At 46.3% G+C, this 24,784-nt stretch overlaps 1 protein-coding gene across 1 annotated transcript in view; it reads left to right on the top strand.

Moving 5' to 3' along the window:
- Positions 1-1,643: 1,643 nt before the first annotated feature.
- The window catches only part of LOC132392153 (uncharacterized), a 105,324-nt gene continuing 82,183 nt past the window's right edge, over positions 1,644-24,784 (top strand). Inside the window, exons 1-8 of the mRNA XM_059966002.1 lie at positions 1,644-1,690; positions 3,052-3,432; positions 3,523-3,631; positions 6,506-6,660; positions 15,113-15,198; positions 18,192-18,251; positions 18,351-18,509; positions 22,815-22,871. Of these exons, the coding sequence (XP_059821985.1) occupies positions 3,114-3,432; positions 3,523-3,631; positions 6,506-6,660; positions 15,113-15,198; positions 18,192-18,251; positions 18,351-18,509; positions 22,815-22,871 (945 nt within the window). The 5' untranslated portion in view covers positions 1,644-1,690; positions 3,052-3,113. The remainder of the gene's footprint in view (positions 1,691-3,051; positions 3,433-3,522; positions 3,632-6,505; positions 6,661-15,112; positions 15,199-18,191; positions 18,252-18,350; positions 18,510-22,814; positions 22,872-24,784) is intronic.

The raw sequence follows: 24,784 nt of genomic DNA, 5'->3' as shown, positions 1-24,784 counted from the left end.
AGGTTAAGAGGCGATGGTATCACAGGAAAGTTACTAACATGGTTAGAGCATTGGCTGATTGGAAGAAGGCAGTGAATGGGAATAAAAGGATCCTTGTCTGGTTGGCTGCCAGTGACTAGCGGTGTTCCACAGGGGTCGGTGTTGGGACCGCTTTTTATGCTGTATATAAAGGATTTGGATGATGGAATAGATGGCTTTGTTGCCAAGTTTGCAGATGATATGAAGATTGGTGGAGGGGCAGGTAGTGTTGAGGAAACAGGTAGGATGCAGAAGGACAGACAGATTAGGAGAATGGACAAGAAAGTGGCAAATGAAATACAATATTTGTAAATACATGGCCATACATTTTGGTAGTAGAAATAAATGTGCAGACTATTTACTAAATGGGGAGGAAATCCAGGAATCTGATATGCAAAGGGAGTTGGGAATCCTTATGCAGAACACCCTGAAGGTTAACTTGCAGGTAGAGGCAGTGATGAGGAAGGCAAATACAATGTTAGCATTCATTTCAGAAGGTCTCGAATACAAGAGCAAGGCTATGATGCTGAGGGTTTATAAGGCACTGGTGAGGCCTCACCTTGAGTATTGTGAACAGTTTTGGGCTCCTCATCTTCGAAAAGATGTGCTGGCATTGGAGAGGGTCGTGAGGAGGTTCACAAGGATGATTCCAGGAATGAAAGGGTTATCAAATGAGGAACATTTGATCTCTCTGGGTCTGTACTCACTGGAATTCAGAAGGATGAGGATGGATCTCATTGAAACCTTTTAAATGTTGAAAGGCCTAGACAGAATAGATGTGAAAAGGATGTTTCTCAGGGTGGGAGAGTCTAGGACAAGAGGGCACAGCCTCACGATAGAGGGGCGTCCATTTAAAACAGAGTTGCGTAGAAATTCCTTTAGCTGGGGGGGGGGGGGAAGAGGAGGAGGAGGAGGAGGAGGAGGAGAGAGAGAGAGAGAGTGGGAGAGGGAGAGGGAGAGGGAGAGGGAGAGGGAGAGGGAGAGGGAGAGGAAGGGGATGAATGGACTATTTATATGTTGTAAAGAAATCTGTGTTCCTCAGCTTTCTAAAACTCCGCGGGCATCGTTTTGTTTGTTACTCACGGGAAGTCACTGTGCGACTTCAGTGGAATCGAATTGCAAAGGCTCCATCTGTTCCTCAGCCATCCTAACATCCTGAGCCCTTGCAATTCCATTCCACTCAAGTCCCACAGTAACTTCTAGAGTGTAACGAACATAACGATGCCCGCGGAGTTTTCGCTGTCCAGTGGAGACGCATTCCCCTCGACTTCACTATCAAAACTCTTCAGAAATTTAATCATGCCCTGAAGCACTCTGCACAGTTACCCGCCGATTGCGGGAGACGGAGATGCAGGCATGTATCACCGGGGTTGTCTGGCTCCCTAGCACCTGGCCATTCTGGGCACACTCGATTTCTGTCCAGTTCTTTCTAAATACATCTGATTTGTTGAAAGTATTTCACAATTACAATTTGTAAACTGATGTTTTCTGCATTCTATTAAAGCAGATATTTCCGGTTGAAGTTACCCGAAGTGGATTTGGGCGCACCGGCCTGTCACTCAAACAGCGTGGTTGCCATGGAGACGGTGTAACAATGCGGCGGGAGGCGCCAAACTGCCCACTGCCCGGCCGGAGAGTTTCCACGGAGAGTCGAAGCGGTCCTTGAGTTTGGGTGGGTGTTGCGAGCGACGCGGCTGCATGGAAGATTGGTGGAATAATTCCTTTCAGCTTTTGCGACGCGGTGGAGGGTGGCGCGGTCGTGGAGTGGTTAACACTGCGCTTTGCAGTGCCAGCTACCCCGGCTCGATGCCCTGCAGGGAGTTTGTACGTGTGGGTGTCCTCCGGGTGCGCCGGTTTCCTCCTACAGTCGGAACAACTACCGGTTCGTAGGTTCATTGGTGAGGCTAGGGCCACACATGCCCCGCACCCCCTGCCTCACTGCCATTCAGAGCCCCAAACAGTCCTTCCAGGGGAGTCTGTTGTGGTCGTATACTGTGTCCAGTGTCCCACTGTATATTGGTGAGACCCATGGTACATTGGTAGACTGCTTCGCAGAACACCCGCACTCCATCCACTGGAAAATGCGGGATCTGCCAGAGGCCACACGTTTCAATTCTACTTCCCATTACACGTCAGTCCACGGCCTCCTCTACTGCCATGATAGGGTACCCTCCAACCTGATGGCATGAGCATCGATTTCTCAAACATGGTAATTCCCCCCCCCCCCATTCCTGTTTCCTTCTCTCGCCTCATCTCCCTACCTGCCCATCACCTCCCTCTGATGCTCCTCCCCCTTCCCTTTCCTCCACGGCCTTCTGTCCTCTCCTGTGAGACCCCCCCTCCTCCTGTATCTCCTTCACCAGTCAACTGCCCAGCAATTCACCCCTCCCTCTCTCCTGGTCTCACCTATCACTACTACCTTGTATTTCTTCCTCTCCTCTCCCCAGCTTCTTACCCTGACTTTTCACCTCTTTTATCTCAGACCTGACGAAGGGCCTCGGCTCAAGACATCGACTGTTTTTTCACTTCCGTCGATGCTGAGTTCCTCCAGCATTTTGTGTGTGTTGCTTTGACTTCCAGCATCTTCTCTTGTTTCTGAATCAGAGGTTTGCTGGTGCACAGCTCGGAGAGCTGATTCTGTGCTGTACCTAAGTAAGTTAAAATAAATAAATAAATCCTACCAGGCGCTGGCTGGGTTTGGAAAGGTGGGGGGATGGGATTTGGGGGCTTTGCATGGTGACCTGGGGAATTGGTGCTTGCTGCCTCTGACACATCCGGCAATGAGGGATGGGTTGGGTGGAGTGGGAGGAGACCTCTTTGTGCTCAGGGTTGTGATCTAACATCTGGTGGTCCTGGGAGCAAGAGACGTCTGTTACTCACTTGGAAAGAGTAGGAGGGAGGTGTTCTGGTAGCAAAGTCATTGACCTCTTCGAAGAGCTGGCCTGGTAGAGTGAACAGAAAGACCACCTTCCGTAAGGACCAGTGACACAGTCAGCCGACGGTTGTTTGCTTATTGTTAAATTTCTTTTGAAGGATAAATCACAGTTCCTTTCAATGATACTGAAGTTCCTCAGAAGATTCTGAGGGGCAAGAAGATGAGTGAGGGACGCAGCCCGTCCAATGACAATGGCACCAGTGAGGATCATGTCTCAACAGCATCAGACCTGAAGTCTGGAGACAATGTCTTGGAAGTGGCTCTGGAAAACACTGACGATCTCCAAGGACAGTCTGGAGTAATTGAAGCATTATCCTTGGAGAATCATAATCAAGGTAGCATGGCGGAGGACTTCCGTAGCTCAGGAAGCCGTGGTCTTGATGGGAATGTCATGACTGGGTCCGGTGTGGATGAAGCTTTAAGTGACGTCTCAAAGGCACAAAGTTCTTTGGAAGAAAGGGTGAATAGAATTGATAAAGGTAATTTTGAAAGTGATCAGAGCTTCTGGGAAAATGTTATTCTGAATAAGCAGAGAAGGATTCATTCTGATTATTTTTAACTTTTTAAAGTTGTTGATGAACTGAGTAAAGTCGCAGACTCCAAACCTGCAACAGAAGCAGAATCGAGCAGCAGAGATGTGTTTCCCCCAAGTTCAGCACAGGCCTCTGAAACTCACTGGTAAGTGCACTGTTTTGTATGTAATGTGGCAGTCATGGGTTCATGAATAAGAAACATATTTTCAGCCTGCTCATTCACCCCGCCCTGCCATATTTTTTCTTGGAAGAAAATATTTCTTTAAATAGTTTTAAGTACTTTTTGAAAAGTGAACTTAATTAAGTTAAACGAGCATTACCATTTCCCCAATCAGCCCCAATCTGTCTTTCCTCCCCAGTTTGCCTCTTGTTCATCTGCCTGCATGTTGATGTGTCTGTCTAAAGACCTCTTATACATTGCTATTGTATCCATTTCCATCGCCTCTGCTGGCTGAACATTTCAAGAATCTACCATTCCCAGTGTGAAAATAAAACCGGTCTCAAAGCTCCCCTCCCCCCCCCATCTTAAATCTATGTCCTCTTTTTAAAAGCTTTTTAAACTTTTTAAAAGCTATTTATTAATGCTTTTTGGGAGGGTGATTTTAGATGCATATCATATTTATACTGTTAAATACTGTATGTAATTAGTTTTGCTACAATAAGTGTATGTGACTCGGGAAAAATGTTGAACTTCCCCTTGGGGATGAATAAAGTATCTATCTATCTTGTGACTGACGTCGCCACTTGAGAGAAAAGACTGACTTTATCTTGTATATGCAGCTCATAATTTAGTATACTTCAATCAGAGCACCACTCAGCCTCTGGTGCTCCAGAGAAAGCCATCCACATTTGTTCACACTTTCCTCATAGTTAATGAACTAATGCACACAATGTCCAGGTGGACCTCCTCTGTACCCTCTGCAAAGCATCCACATCCTTCCTGTAATGTGGTGACCAAATTAAAACCTCATGTAGCTTAACCGAAGTTACTTCTAACTGCAACTTGCTAACTTTTTTGCACTCCATGCCCCTGACTGATGAAGGCAAATGTGCTGTATGTCTTCTTTATCATCTCATCCGCTTGTGTTGCCACCTTCAGGGAGCTGTGGTCTTGGTCCTGTATACAAATTCTCCAGAGGATCTTGCCATTTTACGGTATATTTTATTTGCCGCCCAAGGTGCCACACCCCATCCTCTTGTCTGGATTAAAGGCCTTCTGCCACTTTTCCTCCCAAACTGATCTGTATCCTTTCCCAAGCAAACATGAGGAAATCTGCAGATGCTGGATATTCAAACAATACACACAAAATGCCAGTAGAACACAGCAGACCAGGCAGCATCTATAGGGAGGAGCACTGTTGACGTTTTGGGCCGAGACCCTTCATCAGGACTAAGGATCCTGATGAAGGGTCTTGGCCCGAAATGTCGACAGCAAGGGTCTGGCAGATGGAGTACAATGTTGGTAAATGTGAGGTCATCCACCTTAGGGAAAAATGGAAGATCAGATTATTATTTAAATGGTAAAAAAATGCTGCTGTGCAGAAGGACTTGGGAGTGCTTGTGCATGAATTGCAAAATGTTGGTTTGCAGGGGTAGCAGGCTATCAAGAAGGCAAATGGAATGTTTGCCTTCACTGCTAGAGGGGTTGAATTTAAGAGCAGGGAGGTTATGCTGCAACTGTACAGGGTTCTGGTGAGGCTGCATCTGGAGTACTGTGTGAAGTTCTGGTCTCCTTACTTGAGGAAGGATATACTGTCTTTGGAGGTGGTGTGGAGGAGGTTCACCAGGTTGATTTCAGAGAGATTCACTTGCCTGAGACTCTACTCACTGGAATTCAGAAGAATAAGAGGAGATCTTGTAGAAACATAAGATTATGAAAGAGATAAATAAGATAGAGGCAGGAAAGTTGTTTCCACTGGTAGATGAGACTAGAAATAGGGGACATAGTCTCAAGATTCAGAGGAGTTGATTTAGGACGGAGATGAGGAGGGACTGCTTTTCCCAGAGGGTGGTGAATCTGTGGAATTCTCTGCCCAGTGAAGCAGTGGAGGCTACCTCAGTAAATATATTGAAGACAAGTTTGGATAGATGTTTGCATAGAAGGGGAATTAAGGGTTGTGGGGAAAAGGCAGGCAGGTGGAGGTGAGTTTTCAGAGTTTTCAGTGAGATGAGACCAACTGTCGGTATGTCAAACAATCCTGATGTGTGGATATCATGTTGTGGTTCCCTCTAAACTGCACATCAGAGTGTTAGAAAATCAGCATAAAGATTTCCTGGGTACAATCAAGATGAAGAGTTTCTCCTGGAGCTATGAGTGGCGGCCGGAAACAGATAAACAGATTGCAGACCTAGCCAAAAGCTGTTCGGGATGCCAAAAAGATTGAACTGCGCCCCCACAGAAGGTTCCACCCTTGGCAGTGGCCGCCGTCACCATGGAAAAGAGTACCTTTTGACTTTGCTGGGCCTTTCATGGACTCCATGTTTCTGATTACAGTGGACACTCATTTGAAGTGGCTGGAGGTTATACCAATGAAGTCAACCACTTCAGCAAAGACAGTCTCTGCTTGGAGGACTATCTTCGCCAGAAACAGTTTTCCTGAGGAAATTGTGACTGGCAACAGACCACAATACACATCAGAAGAATTCTGAATGTTCATGAAGAAAAATGGCTGCACCAGTGATGATTTGGTGTGTCATTATTAAAGGGGGGGGGATTAATTATGCAATCAATTATTTTGTGTTTTATATTTGTTATTAATTCAGAACGCTTTGTGGAGACCGGTTTTCACTTTGACACGGAAGAGTCTTTTTCTGTTGACCAGTGTCAAAAAAAGCCAAATAAAACCCACTGTGATTCAATGTTGTAAAACAATAAAACTTGAAAACTTATGGGGAGGGTGACTAATACTTTTTATAGGCACTGTGTTGTGCATCTTGGTCCAGAGGAATGTTGTTTCATTTGGCGGTATACTCGTATGCAGTTGAATAATGATAAACTTGAATTTGAATTGTCAAACAGGAAAGATAAGTTATCCGATGCAAAGGGATTCATCGGTGACAATATTTCTCCATCCACGCACCCAGAAGGCAAGAAAAAAGATCAAAGCAAAATGACCACAATGGACACGCAGACTGTCTGGGTTTCTTTGGACACACCAGGTTCTTCATTGACAGGTAACTGCAGTTTTGCTGCCTCTGATGTTCTGGGCTCAGCCAGTTTTTGCTTTAAGGGGTGTTTGGTTAGCACCACTGGCCAAGCACAAATTTGTTTGTTTCCTGAGCAGTGGAAAACGGCACAAAATGTTCTCATTGTCACTCAGTGTTCAAAATGAGTATCTACGGAGTGTAATCTGCAGCTTCTTCCCATTCCCAAAGAATCCAGACCTGATTATTCCGAAGCTGTCCATGTACTTGTAAACTGGAGCTAATCAATACTGCATCAGCCTGAAGTGTCCTGAGTACCTGCTCAGTAGTTTGTGCACTCCACATCTGGAAGCATTATGGTTTTATCTCATTTTCTGGTTCGGTCCCTTGAGGGCCTTGTGCTTTTCTGTCTCTATCTGCTCTGGGCCAGTCATCCTTTGAGAACAACACAGTGACGCAGGAGCCATTGCCTCTCAGCGCTGGAGATCTGAGCACTGGCACTGTCTACGTGGAGTCTGTCATTATGTTGATTACCTCCAAGCCCTCTAGTTTTCCTCCCACGTCCCAGAGACGTGCAGCTCTGTAACTGTAACAGTAAATTGTCGCCAGTGTGTGAGTGAGTTGTCTCTGGTAGGGTGGGGGCTGTTGGATCTGTTATTTTCTGATCCTTGGGTTTCTTCTGAGAGTCAAGGATAAGGATAGTGAGCGGTCTTAATTCTTAATGATCATTGATTTTAAAGTTTAAGCAAACACACAAATACTAAGCAAGTCCAAGAAGAGAGCTGAGAAATGACACGGAGATGAATGAACAGCACTGGGGGTGGTGAAGAAAAAGATGGTGCTGTGGTGACCCATTTCCTGGCACATCCGAACCGGCTGACAATTAGATAGCCTACGGGGGTTTGCGAGCACAGAGCTTTGGAGCCTCTGCGCCACGGGGGGCAGGTTGAGGGAGGCTTAAAAGTGAGGCTGAAGATTTCGAATAAAGTTTTTCCTTCGACTGCAGTTACCGACTCCGTGTCGTAATTTTAGCGCTGCATGTAGCACACCGCTACAATTGGTGACCCCGACGGTCCAAACGATTTTTGGACCAGAAATGACCGACGCCGCCTCTGTTCATGCAGTTTCGTTGAAACTGCCGGGTTTCTGGACACAGCGCCCGGACCTATGGTTCCAGCAAGCCGAAGCCCAATTCCACGTTCGCCGGATCACCTCAGAAGACACCCGCTACTACTACGTGGTGAGCTCCCTCGACCAGGACACAGTGGCCCAGGTCGCGGAGTTCGTACAGTCGCCCCTGGTAGACAGCAAGTACACGGAATTCAAAGCCCTGCTCCTCAGGACTTTCGGACTGTCATGGCGCGAGCGGGCTGCCCGTTTACTGCACCTGGATGGCTTGGGCGACAGACCTCCTTCGGCTTTAATGAATGAGATGTTGTCTCTGGCCAACAGACACACACCCTGCCTCATGTTTGAGCAGGCATTCCTGGAGCAGCTACCCGAGGACATACGCCTGCTGCTGTCCGACGCGGATTTCATACGCCTGCTGCTGTCCGACGCGGATTTCATACGCCTGCTGCTGTCCGACGCGGATTTCAGTGACCCCCGGAAGGTGGCAGCCCGGGTGGACTTGCTGTGGAACGCCAAAAAGGTGAGCGGGGCGTCCATCGCACGGATCTCCCAGCCACGCTCCCAGCAGCAAACCAGTCCAGGCCCGGCCGCAGAGCCCGCCAACCCCCGGCCCAATGAACACTGGTGCTTCTACCACCAGCGGTGGGATGCAGAAGCCCGCCGTTGTCGCCCGCCCTGCAAGTTCCCGGGAAACGCCAGGGCCAGCCGCCGCTGATGGCTACGGCGGCTGGCCATCGGGATAGCCTCCTGTATGTGTGGGATAGAAGGTCGGGACGCCGGTTTTTGGTCGATACTGGTGCCAAGATCAGCGTTTTACCTCCGATGAATTACGACACCCGCAGCAGGGCACCAGGTCCCCCCCGAGGGCCGTGAACGGCAGCACAGTAAGGACCTATGGCACCCGTCAGGTGCAGCTACAGTTCGGCTCCAGCCAGTTCACGTGGGACTTTACACTGGCCACCGTAGCCCAACCGCTTCTGGGTGCGGAATTTTTGCGGGCTCACAGCCTACTGGTCGACCTGCCCAGGAAGAGACTGGTACACGCCGAGACCTTTCAGACGTTCTCCCTGGGTGCAGCCCAGTTGTTAGCCCCTCACCTCGGCTCCATCACGCTGTCCGACAATGACTTTACCAGGGTCCTGGCGGATTTCCCATCGGTTCTGGCACCGCAGTTCACAGCAGCCATGCCCCGACACGGCGTACAGCACCACATCCCGACCCAGGGACCATCCCTCCACGCCCACGCTCGGCGGCTTCCCCCGGACAAGCTCCGACTGGCGAAGGAGGAGTTCCAGAGGATGGAGGAATTGGGGATCATCCGGCGGTCCGACAGCCCATGGGCCTCCCCCCTGCACATGGTGCCAAAGCGACAGGAGGCTGGAGACCGTGCGGCGACTACCGCAGGTTGAACGAGGCTACCACACCGGACCGCTACCCTGTGCCGCACATTCAGGACTTTGCAGCAAACCTGCACGGCGCACGGATCTTCTCCAAGGTAGATCTCGTCCGAGGGTACCATCAAATCCCGATGCATCCTGACGACGTCCCCAAAACGGCTCTCATCACCCCGTTTGGCCTTTTCGAGTTCCTCCGCATGCCGTTCGGCCTGAAGAATGCCGCACAGACGTTCCAGCAGAGTGCCTCTGAAAAATCCGTCATCTTCATAATCGAGATAAGAGAAATTCCTTCAGTAAAATAAACACCATTTACTGGTTGCACAATTATATCACATGAGAAATGTGCTAATACTTAGCCAATGAAAAACGAGAAAGCCGATAAACCGTTGCTGTATCACTTTCTGCCAGTGAGTGGGAATGAACCACCACATACTGTGAAAAATACATGAGTTTGTTTAAAAGTACAACTGATTAATCTACAACTTTAGTCTTCCATTGATTCATTTAATGTATATGTAAATGTTTAAAATATAAATATATATAATTTTAATACAAAAATAATTTTATACTTACCTATAATAAAAAAACAGTGGTTTCCAACAGGGAGGAAGAGGAGTTGATGAGAATGTAAGAACGAATAAATATAGGACTGTAGGATATGGGTGGCTGAAGGCCAGCATGACATGGCTGGCCAAATGGTCATATTTCTGAGCTGATCTCTCTCTGATCTGATTCTGTATCTGGGCTCATCCACTCCTGATCTCTGCCATCTCCTATTAACTGGTGAGTCTGCATTCAGCTTCCCATGCTCTGGGTTTTGGGATCTCACCTGGATCTGGCACGAGAGGGAAGGTCCTCTGTGTAAACTCGGACGAAAGCATTCTGCATTTGATACACTTCTCAACCCAGGGTGGATCGACATTGCATTGTTGGTGTGGAAAATTTGATTGATCAGAACTTCTGTCTGTCCTATTACCTTGTTCCTCGTTCCTCATGTACCCCTTGCTCTCCAAATGACATCGACAGTATAATGACACCCAAAATCCATCTTCAGTGTGATTTTCAACCCCACCTGACACTTCACATGCTCTCCGTCACTTCAATCACTGCCAGTTCCTTGGCCATGATCACTTTATTTTCACTATATACAACCAGACCCGATATGTTTCCGTCCCTCATCAGGAAGGTCTCAAGGTTCTCCAGTTATTTCCACTCAACAAACCCAACCACTGCCCCTCCACCACCACCCTCCTCACTCTATGAACTAGTCCTCTCCCTCTCTTTTGGCTCCCCCCCCCACTTCCTCCAAACCCAAGGTGTAGACATAGGGACTCACATGGGTCCCAGGTATGCCTGCTGTTTTGGCAGCTGTGCATTCCAAGCCTACACCGGCAGTGCTCCCCAACTCTTCCCCCTGCTGCACTGATAACTGCATGCAATTCCATCAACTTCCACCTTGCCCCTTTATTTACCTGGTCCATCTCTGGCACCTCCCTCTCCTTTCTCGATCTCTGTATTTCCATCTTTGGAGACAGATGATCCACTGACATATTTTACAAACCCACTAACTCCTACAGTCACCTTGACTCTATCTCAACCTGTCACTTGTAAAGATGATGTTCCTTCTCCCAGTTGCTCCATCTGCTCTCAGGATGAGGCTTTCCATTCCAGAACAGCTGAAATGCCCTTTCTTAAAAAAAAGAGCAGGGCTTTCCTTCCACTACTATCGGTGCTGCCCTCCCCCTTATCTCCTGTATTTCCCACACTCTGCCCTCACCAATCCTCTTACCATTGTAACAGAGATAGGGTTCCCCTTGTCCTTACCTACCACCCTACTAGCCTCCATATCCAGCACATCATTCTCCAAAACTTTTGCCATCTCCAATGGGATCCCCACAGCTCTCTCTCTCTCTCCCCCCCCCCCACTCGTCCCACACCGCCATTGACCTTCCTCCTAGGAGCAGGACAAGAACTACACCTGCCCCAACACCCTAAACAGTCCTTCCAGGTGAGGTGAAACTCACCTGCAGGCCTTTCAGGATCATCCATCGTGTCGGCTGTTGCTGGTCTGGCTACCTCTACACCGGTGAGACCCAATGCAGACTGGGGGACTGATCTGTCAGGCAGCTTCACTCTGTCCGATGCAAAAGGCTTGATCTCCTGGTGGCTACCCATTTCAGTTCCCTAAACCCCCGTCCAGGGACTTGTCAAGATGGCTTTTAAATGTTGCTATTTTGTCCACCTAACTTTCTGGCAGTTTGTTCCAAATACGCATGGCCATTGTATGAAGAAGCTGCCCCGATGTGCCTTTTAAATCTCTTACCTCTGATCTTTAACCTATGCCCTCGCATTATTAGCAACCCCTCCCTAGGAAAAAGGCTCTGTCTTTTTACCCTGTCTAAGTCCTTCATAATCATAAATCTAAACACGAGAAATTCTGCAGATGCAGAACACACGCACACAGTGCTGGAGGATCTCAGCGGATCAGGCAGCATCGATGGAAATGAACAAACAATCAATGTTTTGGTTTGAATCCTTTCCTCAGGACTGGAAAGAAAGGGGGAAGATGCCAGAATAAAAGTGGGGAGGGGAAGGAGGCTAGCTAGGAGGTGATCGGTAAAACCAGGTGGATGGGAAAGATAAAGGGCTGGATGGGAAGGAATCAGATAGGAGTGGAGAGTGGACCATAGGAGAAAGGGAAGGAGGAGGGGACCCAGGGGGAGGTGATAGGTGGGTGAGGAGAGAGATAAGAGGCCAGGAATAAAAGAGGGCAGGGGCAAAGGATTTTTAAAACCAGAAGCAGAAATTGAGAGGGGGTTGGGGGGGGGAATAAGGGGGAGAGGAGGGGTGAAAGGAATATAATTCACATGCAAGGGTGCTCTCGTCAAATGTTCTTAACCCAGAGACGGGCTGTAAGAGTGGGAAGTATATTAAATAAATTAACTAAATCCAAAGAGGAAGAAATCCCTAATCCAGATGGATTACATCTGTGCGTATTGCTCCCAAGTCCTTTTGCATATCAGATTTTTGGGTTTTCTCCCTGTTTAGGAAATAATCTGCACATTTATTCCTACTACCAAAGTGCATGACTGTGCATTTTCCAAGCATTGTATTTCATTTGCCACTTTCTTGCCCATTCTCCTAATCTGTCTAAGCCCTTCTGCATCCTGCCTGTTTTCTCAACGCTACCTGTCCTTCCACCAATCTTCGTATCATCTGCACACTTGGCAACAAAGCCAAATATTCCAAATTCTAAATCATTGATATACAACATTAAAAGAAGTGGTTCCAAAACCGACCTCTATGGAACACCGCTAGTCACTGGCAGCCAACCAGACAAGGATCCTTTTATTCCCATTTGCTGCCTCCTACCAATCAGCCAATGCTCTAACCATGTCAGTAACTTTCCTGTGATACCATCGCCTCTTAACCTGTTAAGCAGCCTCATGTGTGGCACCTTGTCAAAGGCCTTCTGAAAGTCCAAATATACAACATCCTCTGCATCCTCTTTATCCATCCTACTTGTAATCTCCTCAAAGAATTCCAATGGCTTTGTCAGGCAGGATTTTCCCTGAAGGAAACCATGCTGACTTTGACCTATCTTGTCCTTGACTTTGACCTATCTTGTCCTTGTGTCACCAAGTACTCCATCACCTCATCTTTAGCAATTGACTCCAACATCTTCCCAACTACTAAGGTCAGGATAACTGGTCTATAATTTCCTTTCTGCTGCCTTCCTCCTTTCTTAAAGACTGGAGTAACATTTGCAATTTTCCAGTCCTCTGGCACTGTGCCAGTGTCCAATGATTATTTAAAGATTATTTCTAATGCCACTACAATCTCTGCTGCCTCTTTCAGAACCCTAGGGTGCAGTTTATCTGGTCTGGGTGACTTATGTACCTTTAGGTCTTTCAGCTTTTTGAGCATCTTCTCCCTTGTAATAGTAACTGCTCACTTCTCTTCCTTCACACCCTTCAACATCAGGCATTCTGCTAGTGTCCTCCATAGTGAAGACTGATGCAAAATACTCATTTAGTTCATCTGTCATTTCTTTGTCCCCTGTTATTATTTCTCCAGCCTCATTTTCTAGTGGTCCTCTATCCACTCTCCTCTCTCTTTTATTGTTTATATACTTGAAAAAGCTTTTACTATCCACTTTGATATTATTTGCTAGCTTGCTTTCATATTTCATCTTTTCCCTCTTAATTTTTTTTAGTTCTGTATAAATTTTTAAAAATCTTCCCAATCCTGTATCTTCACACTCATTTTTGCTTTGTTGTTTGCCCTCTTCTTCCTCTTATTTTGTTTTTACAGCAGCTTTGACTTCCCTTGTCAGCCACTGTTGTACTATTTTGCCATTTGAGTATTTCTTCATTTTTGGAATACGCATGTCCTGCACCTCTCTCACTTCTGCCTGAAACTCACACCATTGCTTCTCTGCTGACATCCCTGCCAGCAGCTCCTTCCAGTTTACTTTGGCCAACTGCTCTTTCATAACACTGTGATTTCCCTTACTCCACTGAAATACTGCTTTACCTCCTATCAGATTTCAAGTTGAACTCATTCAGATTGTGATCACTGGTTCCTAAGGGTTCTTTTACTTTAAGTTCCCTAATTACCTCCGGTTCATTACATAACACGCAATCCAATATAGCTGATCCCCTAGTAGGCTCAAAGACAAACTGCTCTAAAAAGCCATCTCTTAGGCATTCAACAAACTCACTGTCTTGAGATCCATTACCATCCCGATTTTCCCATGTTAAAATCTCCCATGACTACCATAACATTGCCCTTTTGACACGCCTTTTCTATTTCCTGTTGTAATCTGTGGTCCACATCCCAGCCACTGTTGGGAGGCCTGTATGTAATTGCCACCAGGGTCCTTTTACCCTTGCAGTTTCTTAACTCAACCCACGAGGATTCAACATCTTCCAATCCTATCTCACATCTTTCTACTGATTTGATGCCACTCTTCACCAGCAGAACAATGCCACCCTCTTTACCTACCTTCCTATCCCCTGATACAATGTGTAACCTTGGACATTCAGCTCCCAATTACAACCATCCTTCAGCCACGATTTAGTGATGGCCACAACATCACACTTGGCAATCTGTAATAGTGCAACAACATCATCCACCTTATTTCTTATACTCCACGCATTGAGATATAACACTTTAAGTACTGTATTTGCTACCCTTTTTGATTTTGCATCCTTAATGCATTGATACTCAGCCTGTTGGCTGCAACTATGTCCCATCATCTGCCTGTCCTTCCTGACTGTCTGACTGCATGCTATCTTTACTTTTTTACCATCCGTCCTATCCGGTTAAAAAAAGATGTCTGAACCATGAGGCTGACAGACCAGTCAACCATTTCCAGCACCTAGTTCAAAAGCCAAGAGGTTACGTTGCAACTTTATACAGTAAAACTCTGATTAGGCCACATCTGGAGTATTGCGTACAGTTCTGTCTCCCCACTATAGGAGGGAGTTGAGGCTTCGGAGAGGGAGCAGAAGAGGTTGACCAGGCTGCTGCCTGGTTTAGAAGGGATGTGCTATCATGAGAGGCTCAATAAACTTGGGGTCTATTTTTTTGGAGTGGCAGGGGCTCGGGAGATCAGACAGAGATTGAGAGGCCCAGATGAAGTAGACGGGGAGTATCTTTTTCCCAGAGTTGAAATGTCTGTACCATTGAGGGTGAGAGGGGTAGGTTCAAAAGGAGTAAGTTTTTCACTAGAGTGATCGATGCCTGGAATGCACTGCCAGGTGTGGTGGTACATCAGAGACTTTTAAGAGACGTGTGGATAGGCACATGGATATGAGGAAGATGGAGGGAGATGGACATTGTGTAGGTAGGAGGGATTCGTTTTTCAGGTGGTTTGATTTGGCACAACGTTGTGGGCTGCAGTGCCTGTTCCTGTGCTGTGATCTAATTATTCATTTTTCTTCTTGTAGACCTTCAAATGGAAGTTCCCGAAGAGTTGAAGTTCCGATCACTGGGCTTGAAGCCTCTGTCACTGGACGTCACAATGGATTCTGAGGTAGGAAATGTGACTTTGCTGCAGATGCACTTGTTGCTGCTTTTCCTGATGGGGATGAGCCTCACGTTGGCTCTAAGTTGCCCAACACCACGTTTCAGACCTTCACCAATAGGCAGATGAGTGAACTACATTAGAATGGAGGTGAAAGCAAAAAGTGCAGGAAATACTCAACAGGTCAGTCAGCATCTACATCAGGTCATGGATCTGTCAGTCTTCTGTCCCCCAGCTCTCCCACACCCTTGGCCCATGAGAGAATTGTGTCAACGGTAAGAATAAGAGGGAGGTTTTGCGGAAGGATTGAGTGTGGCTGGGCTGCAGTTTAGGGAGCAGGTCCACAACAGGCATTAGCGCAGTGAAAAAGGTGAATATTTGGGTGTGAGTGGTCTCAGTCCTGGTGAAAGGGAGGTGTTCCAGTGGGTTGGGCTTCACTTGAGCTGGTGGCTTGATATATCATTCAGCCAAGATTGCTGTACGTAGTGGGGAGCAGGGATAGGAAATGTAGCACGTTGAGATTTTTACAGGCTAGTGAAATTGTGTTAATGATAGCTAGCTCAAAAGTTTAAAGTAAATTTATACCATTACAACCCTGAGGTTCATTTTCTTGTGAGCATATTCAATAAATCTATAGAATAATAACCATTGATGAAAGACTGGCCAGCGAGGGTGTTTAGCCAGTATGCAGCAGACAACAAACTGTGCAAACGCAAAAAGAAATAAGTAACAACAATAAACATCCAGAACATGAGATTAAGAGTCCTTGAAAGTGAGTCCATTGTTAGAGGGAACAGTTCAATGATGGGGCAGTTCTGTAAGCTTTGGAGCATACAAACATGATTAATTACCTCGAGAGTGGGCAAACAAGTAGTTGAAAAATAAAACTGAAGGTTTTAGGCAGCTTTCATAACAAGATAGATGAATTAGTTGGACGAAGAGCAGTAAATAGAAACAATCTGATAGACACATGGCTGAAAAGTGACCAGGGCTGGTGTCTGAATATTTTCTGTACTTATATTTTAAATTAAATAGCAAAATGGAAAAGGAAAGGCATCCCTATTAGTAAAGGACTGGATAAGACAGAAGGGAGAAAGGATGCGGGTTTGATGGGCCTCCTGCCTGGGATGCGATAGTGCCAAAGCAAAAGGCTGTTGGCCTGAAGTGGAGGTTAGGCGTTCAGGATGCAGATGGGAGGAATCTGTTCAGCAGAAGAATGGAATTCTTTCTCCTGGAAGCTTGAGGAGGCTTAGTCTTTGAAAAGGAGATGGATAGATTTTGTTTTGATATTCAGACCAATGAACTCACCGTGGAGAGATGGTGCTGGGGAAAAAGATGTCCATAGTCATACTGAATGGCAGGATAGGGGCTGAATGGCCTCTTTTTGCTTTTATTAATTATACTCTAAATGTTTTCCCTGCTGAAGACAATGGGAGAGATGGTAGGATTTGTACAGTGAGTATGAGATTTCTGCTCTAGGACTTGAATACAAAAGCTATGCCATCACAAGGGATGGAGAGCTGTACCATTATAGGTGTTTTCTTTGAGATGAGTTCTTAAACTGACACCTCACTGGCTTCTTGAAATGAACATTGAAGATCCTATACCATCAGTTCAAAGAAAAGCAAGGGCCTTTCCCCTGGTGTTGACAATTCAAATAATCTGTCTGCTCTTTTTCATGCTGCCTTGTGTGGAGTTAACTCTGTGCTAATGTATCGCCTTCATTATTACACCCGCAAGACTCCTCAAGATAAAGCATTTTGCACAGGACAGTACAGTACAGGAGTAGCCCCTTTGGCCTTCAATTTTCTGTTGATCTAATTAAACTAACGGAAGTCCTGATGAGGGGTCTCAACCCAAAATGTTGACTGCTCACCCTTTTCCATAGATGCTGCCTGGCCAGCCGTGCTCCTCCGGCATTTTGTGTGAATTAAGTTGGTACCCTATCTGTGCCTCTGTAAATCTCTATCAGGTCTTCCTTTCTCCCTTCAGCCTCTGCTGCTCCGGAGAAAACACACCTACTTTGTTTAATCTCTCTGTATAGCACATGGCCTCTAATCCAGGCAGCATCCCAGTAAACTCCGACAAATGGGCAACCAGGATTGAATTCAACACTCTCAATGCGGCCTAATCGGAGTTCTGTAAATCTGTAACAGATTTTCATCACTCTTCAACTCAATGCTTTGATAAAATCATGCAGGCCATTTGCCTATTCTCCTTCTTTACCGAACGCCCCCCCCCCCACACACACACACACAGACATAAACACACATGCACACACATACAGTCACAGTCATACAAATGCACAAAGACACACACACACAAAAACATATATACCCACAGACACAAACTCACTCACACTCTCTCTCTCACTCTCTCTCACTCTCACTGTCTCACACTCTCACTCTCTCACACTGTCTCTCACACTCACTCACTGTCTCTCTGTCTCTCACACTCACTCTCTCTCTGTCTCTCACACTCACTCTCTCTCTGTCTCTCACACTCACTCGCTCTCTGTCTCTCACACTCACTCGCTCTCTGTCTCTCACACACTCTCTCTCTGTCTCTCACACTCACTCACTCTCTCTCTGTCTCTCACACTCACTCACTCTCTCTCTGTCTCTCACACTCACTCTCTCTCTGTCTCTCACACTCACTCGCTCTCTGTCTCTCACACTCACTCTCTCTCTGTCTCTCACACTCACTCTCTCTCTGTCTCTCACACTCACTCTCAGTCTGTCTCTCACACACTCTCTCTCTGTCTCTCACACTCACTCACTCTCTCTCTGTCTCTCACACTCACTCACTCTCTCTCTGTCTCTCACACTCACTCGCTCTCTGTCTCTCACACTCACTCTCTCTCTGTCTCTCACACTCACTCTCTCTCTGTCTCTCACACTCACTCTCTCTCAGTCTGTCTCTCACACACTCTCTCTCTCTCTTTCTCTCCCCCGCCCCCCCCCCCCCCCGAAATCCCTCTGCATGTCAACACTGCATCTCAGAGGATCTATCCTGGGACCAATAGACTGATGCAATCTCGAGGAAGGTGTGATACCGGCCCTGTGTCATTAGGATTTTGAGAGGTTTTGGCATGTCACGAAGATTCTTCAGTGTGTACCGATGAGTGGTGAAGAGTATTCAGGTGTGGCATCATTGCACAGAATTGCAAGAGGCTGCAGAGGGTTGTAGATTCGGCCAGCTCTATCCTGGGCACAGCCCTCCCCACCATCGAGGACACCTTCAAGAGGAAAGCAGCCCCCATCATTAAGAACCTTCACCGTCCGAGGCATGCTGTCGGTGTTACTGCCATCGGGAAGGAGGTACAGGAGCCTGAAGGCTCACACTCAGTGTTTTAGGAACAGTTTCTTCTCCTCCGCCAGTCAGATTTCTGAGCGTTCCATGAACCCGGAAAGATTTGTCTTTTGTGCTGTACGTTTGTTTCAGTAAGTTACGGAAATGTTTATGCCTTGCCCTGTACTGCTGCTACCGAGCAATAAATTTAATGTCAGTGGCTGTAAGTCTGGCCCTGATGAACCACGTACTTCAGCTGTAATAGTGGATGTTCCTTCGCTGGCTGAGCTGTGAGAGGTTCCCTTAGTGACAGAATGGGCAGGAATATCTGGTGGTTGGCAGAATCAGTCTGATTGTCCTACCATTAAAATTAACAGTGTGGGAGGCAGAGGGGTGATCTTCTAGACCAGGGGGTTCCCAATCTGGGGTCTACGGATCCCTTGGTTAATGGTAGGGGTCCATGGCATTAAATAAAAAAGTCTGTGAACCCTTGTTCTAGAGTTTTAGAAAATAATGAGGGGCATAGATAAGGTGGATGGCCACAAGACTTTTTCCCAGGGTAGGGAAACTAAACCTTAAAGGCATCGGTTTATGGCGAGAGGGGAAGATTTAAAGGGGAAAGATTTTCACACTGAGGGTTGGAAGTATTTGAATGGAACTGCCACATGGGTGTAAACGGTTTGGAGAGATAGAGGCCAAACTCAAGCTAATGGGGCTATTTCAGGGAAGTAAGTTGGTCAGTATAGATGAGTTGGGCTGAAGAGCCTGTCTCCCTCCTGGCTAATTCTATGATTCTATAAAGTTCAGACAGAGTGGACAGCCAGAGGCTCTGCCAGATCCTCACTCAGGCAAAGAAGGGAATTTGAATGTTGATCTCTCTTACGTTATTTCCGAGGGGAAATGAAACAGGCTTCCACCGGAGAGCTTGTGATTATTTTGCTAAGGACTTCGGTCAACAACAGAGTTGTTTTGTGAAGAGCAAACAGAAACTGGGCAGCAGACAAGGGCCTTGCTGGTAGTGGCCATGATCGGACAATGAATTGAAGGAGGAAAGGAAGCTGAAGGTTTTGGCAGACGCTGTCCTGCACAGTTCAGCTCTTTGGCCCAGGGTTCCAGCAGCTGTCCAGTGCCACAGCCGGTTCAGGCGGGAGCAGGTGAATGGTGGTGCCCCAGTCAGTCTCCCAGCCTCAAAGAGTGACCATGATCTTTGGCAGAGGTCTGTACCCAAAAGGTGTGGGTGGTGCAAGGCAGTAAGAGCTACAATGTTGCTTCTCAGAGATGCGGTCATCCACAGCTACCAGCAGTTAAAGATAATTATCCAATTTTTAAAAAGATATAATCTGCCTTCTTTTGTCAGCTGACCCAGCGAGGGCCGCAGGCTCCAAGATCGTAACTTTGTTTTATTGTTAGTGCTATGAGCTGAAAGGTTATTACCTTGGCTGGAGACTGGAGGGGGCGACTTTCCTCTCGTTAGCATGCAAATTAGCTACCGCGCATTCTCAACTGTGAAGTGCAGGATGATTTCAGTTTGTTATCATAATGTCCAGAAGCTCCCCATAGAGAGGTGGTAGAAACTGAGAGAGGGGCAGTAGGATCTTGCAGTGCTCAACGTCCTGCACCACTAAGCTGCATTATTGCCTTATCCTGTTTCATTGCATTTCATTTGATTAGATTAGATTCAACTTTATTGTCATTGTGCCGAGTACAGATACAAGGCCAATGAAATGCAGTTCGCATCTAACCAGAAATGCAATGAGTAGTGTTATTTACAAAATAACTGCAAATAAAAAGTAAGGTCTACAGCACACAAATATAAATGTACTGAGACAGCACAATATGGGTACAATACTGCTTAGTGCTGTGATGTGAGGTTCAGCAGGGTCACAGCCTCAGGGAAGAAGCTCTTCCTGTGCCTGCTGGTGTGGGAGTGGAGGCTCATGTAGCACCTACCGGATGGGAGGAGAGTAAAAAGTCCATGGTTAGGGTGAGATGCATCCTTGATAATGCTTTTCGCCCTGCCCAAGCAGCGTTTATGATAGATGTTCTCAATGGTGGGCAATTGGGTGCAGTTTTCATAACATGCCGGAATGCTTTGTGGTCCGATACAGGACAATTGCCAAACCACACTGAGATGCAGTTGGTGAACGTGCTCTCAGTGGTACAGCGGTAAAAGTCCATCCGTATCCTGGGACAGAGGTGAGCTTTCTTGATGCTCCTCAGGGAATAAAAGCGCTGTTGCGCCTTTTTGATCAGGATGGAGGGGTTTCAGGGACCAGCTGAGATCATCGGAAATGTGGACACCAAGGAATTTGCAGCTTGATACATGCTCCACTACAGCTCCGTTAACATAGATGGGGACGTGAGTGTGGCTCCTAGCATGCCTGAAGTCCACAATTTCATGCACTTTATCCTGTTTAATGGATTTATCCTGTTCAAGTTGCTCTTTACTCGGACTGCACTCTAAAATGAAACTAGGAGATGGGACATCATAAGTAAGATTCCACACATACATCTCAGATTTGGTTTTAGGTGCAGCCTTGGCTCAATAAATTTTGCTGTCCATTCAGGCAATTTTTCCATTTGTCCTCCTTTCCATTCCTACATTTCTTAAGGGGCTCACTGATCTCCTATCTCCACTCCTGACACAGTGAAATCAACACCAGTTTACCCTCAGGGATGTGCAGCCAAGCCCAGCCCTATTTTTCCGTGATGATGCCAGATCGCTTCCTGTGGTCAACGTGGAGCCAGGAAGAGTGAACCAGCCGCAGTTCCAGCATCCCAGTTGAGATAAAGTAATTTGCCTCACAAAGCCCGTGGCCTTAGCTGAGCACGTTTTTGATAACGTTAGAGAGAGTCAAGGCTCCTGGTGAACTGTTGGCCTAGAACACATGGGCCGAAACGGGAGAAGGTTGAAATTTTGCCGCTTGTGTTTGAAGTTCTAGGTTTGGAATTCGGTTCTCCACATTCCCACCTCCTTCCAGTGAGGGTACATTAAAGGTTATTTAATGGAAGAAGACAGAAGACAGAAAGACAATCCAGATACAGGTGGCCCCTGGTTTTTGAATGTTCGCTTTACGACAGCTCACTGTTATGAAAGACCTATATTAGTACCTGTTTTCGCTAACCAAACAGGATTTTCGCTTTTACGAAAAAAAAAGCGCCCGCTTTATACCCCGAGAAAGACTATCATGACCGTGAAGCCTTGTGCGGGCAGTTGTGTGCACATGCATGTACGTGCATATGTGTGTATGTGCCGATTTTTTTTTTCTCCAAATTGATTTTGGCTCACTGTCTTCCCGATTTTGATAAGTGAAACTACACCATACATACAATATTTCTACTTTATATAGGCTGTATATTTATCATATCATTCCTGCTTTTACTATATGTTACTGTTATTTTAGGTTTTATGTGTTATTTGGTTTGATTTGATAGGTTATTTTTTGGGTCTGGGAACGCTCAAAAATTTTTCCCAGATAAATTAATGGTAATTGCTTCTTTGCTTTACGACATTTCAGCTTACAAATGGTTTCATAGGAACGCTCTACCTTCAAATAGCAGGAGAAACCTGTAATTAGATAAAAGCTTTGTGTTAGACCATTAGTGTTGTTCGAGGGAATCTCCTGACGTGGAGGTTTGAGGTAGTCACCATTTCTCCTACGAATACCTGCCGAGTCTCAGGCGCTTGAAAGTTTGATGGAGGCTGGTGGTCTCTCGTCTCCTTTCTCTCAGTACCTGCGGTGTGACTAAACTGGCTAAACCTGCTATCTGTCTAGAACACCTTCCGCCTCACGGGTGCCTGACCGTGAGTCCAAGCCCAGCTCCGTTTGCTCTGTCTGGTCGGACAGGAGCTGCAGTTGGACACAGCTTTCCATCTGGAGCGTCGGAAATGTTTGTGAATTCACACAGCCTTCAGGTGGAGCTCCATATCCTGTACGTCCAGTATCTCCTACCAAGAGGAAGAAACTTTGCCTGATTAGTATTCACCTTCGTCGCCAAAGCGGGGGAAGCTTCACCCTCCAAGATCTGGAACCCTGGTGGCAAGGTGGGTTTGAGAGATTGTGCAGTGATGCTGGCAGTTACTTTGAAGAGATCTTGTGCTAAGGTTACCCTCTTCTTGAGCCTATGTACTGAAATAGAAAAATAAACCATAGGCAGGACTACGGAACCAAGGGTCATCAAAAATCAACAGAACTACAGATGCTGGAAGCACTCAGCAAGGCAGGCAGCATCTGTGGAGAGAGAAATGGTTAATGTTTCAGATCAATTGCTTTTCATCATGAATGCATAAAAATGACTGAATACCTGGGCCTCATGTTCTGTTTCATTTGCAGAATGAAGCGTTTCAAAAGCAGTTCAGAAGTGAGGAGTCTGGTATTGAGAATACTGAGGTGAGTGATTCACAGTTCCCTGTATTAAGTTTCCAGTCTGTGATCAGAATGGTTATGCAGTGGATGTGCAGGGAATCCAGTGCCAGTGTTTGCACGTTTCTTCCTCCCTGGCAACAGTATTTCACTGGGAGTGAGGCTGAAAGTGGCCTGTGTGACAGAATGGCCTGTATTGAGCCAGTGGAGGGAATATGACAAGGAGTTGATGGGTAGGTTAGCGTCTTGTATTTGGTTGTGAGGTAGGCCATAGGCTAGGAGTTTGGAGATGTGGGGTCTGGAGGCAAAAATGGGTTTCGGATGGTTCCCGTCGATTGTTTTTGGGAAGGTTTGGGGTGGTTTCTGTCAATTGTTTCTGGGAAGGTTTGGGATGATTTCTGTCAATTGTTTCTGGGAAGGTTTGGGATGGTTTAAATCGATTGTTTCTGGGAAGGTTTGGGATGATTTCTGTCAATTGTTTCTGGGAAGGTTTGGGGTGGTTTCTGTCGATTGTTTCTGGGAAGGTTTGGGGTGGTTTCTGTCGATTGTTTCTGGGAAGGTTTGGGATGGTTTAAATCGATTGTTTCTGGGAAGGTTTGGGGTGGTTTAAATCGATTGTTTCTGGGAAGGTTTGGGATGATTTCTGTCAATTGTTTCTGGGAAGGTTTGGGATGGTTTAAATCGATTGATTCTGGGAAGGTTTGGGATGATTTCTGTCAATTGTTTCTGGGAAGGTTTGGGATGGTTTCAATCGATTATTTCTGGGAAGGTTTGGGATGGTTTCAATCGATTGTTTCCGGGAAGGTTTGGGATGGTTTCAATGGATTGTATCTGGGAAGGTTTGGGATGTTTTCTGTCGATTGTTTCTGGGAAGGTTTGGGATGGTTTCTGTTGATTGTTTCTGGGAAGGTTTGGGATGGTTTAAATCGATTGTTTCTGGGAAGGTTTGGGATGGTTTCTGTCGATTGTTTCTGGGAAGGTTTGGGATGGTTTCTGTTGATTGTTTCTGGGAAGGTTTGGGATGGTTTAAATCGATTATTTCTGGAAAGGTTTGGGGTGGTTTCTGTCGATTGTTTCTGGGAAGATTTGGGATGGGTTCTGTCAATTGTTTCTGGGAAGGTTTGGGATGGTTTCTGTCAATTGTTTCTGGGAAGGTTTGGGATGGTTTCTGTCGATTGTTTCTGGGAAGGTTTGGGATGGTTCTGTTGATTGTTTCTGGGAAGGTTTGGGATGGTTTCAATCAGTTGTTTCTGGGAAGGTTTGGGATGGTTTCTGTTGATTGTTTCTGGGAAGGTTTGGGATGATTTCTGTCGATTGTTTCTGGGAAGGTTTTGGATGGTTTAAATCAATTGTTTTTGGGAAGGTTTGGGATGATTTCTGTCGATTGTTTCTGGGAAGGTTTGGGATGGTTTCAGTCGATTGTTTCTGGGAAGGTTTGGGATGATTTCTGTCAATTGTTTCTGGGAAGGTTTGGGATGGTTTCTGTCGATTGTTTCTGGGAAGGTTTGGGATGGTTTCTGTTGATTGTATCTGGGAAGGTTTGGGATGATTTCTGTCAATTGTTTCTGGGAAGGTTTGGGATGGTTTCTGTCGATTGTTCCTGGGAAGGTTTGGGATGGTTTCTGTCAATTGTTTCTGGGAAGGTTTGGGATGGTTTCAATGGATTGTTTCTGGGAAGATTTGGGATGATTTCTGTCAATTGTTTCTGGGAAGGTTTGAGATGATTTCTGTCGATTGTTTCTGGGAAGGTTTGGGGTGGTTTCAAAGGATTGTTTCTGGGAAGGTTTGGGATGGTTTAAATCGATTGTTTCTGGGAAGGTTTGGGATGATTTCTGTCAATTGTTTCTGGGAAGGTTTGGGATGGTTTCAATCGATTGTTTCTGGGAAGGTTTGGGGTGGTTTCAATCGATTGTTTCTGGGAAGGTTTGGGATGGTTTCTG

This window comes from Hypanus sabinus, chromosome 4, assembly GCF_030144855.1.
Source record: "Hypanus sabinus isolate sHypSab1 chromosome 4, sHypSab1.hap1, whole genome shotgun sequence".
In the NCBI taxonomy this organism is placed as follows: Eukaryota; Metazoa; Chordata; class Chondrichthyes; order Myliobatiformes; family Dasyatidae; genus Hypanus; species Hypanus sabinus.
Note: the sequence above shows the minus strand (reverse complement) of the source record. Positions and strands in the feature narration are given on the sequence as shown.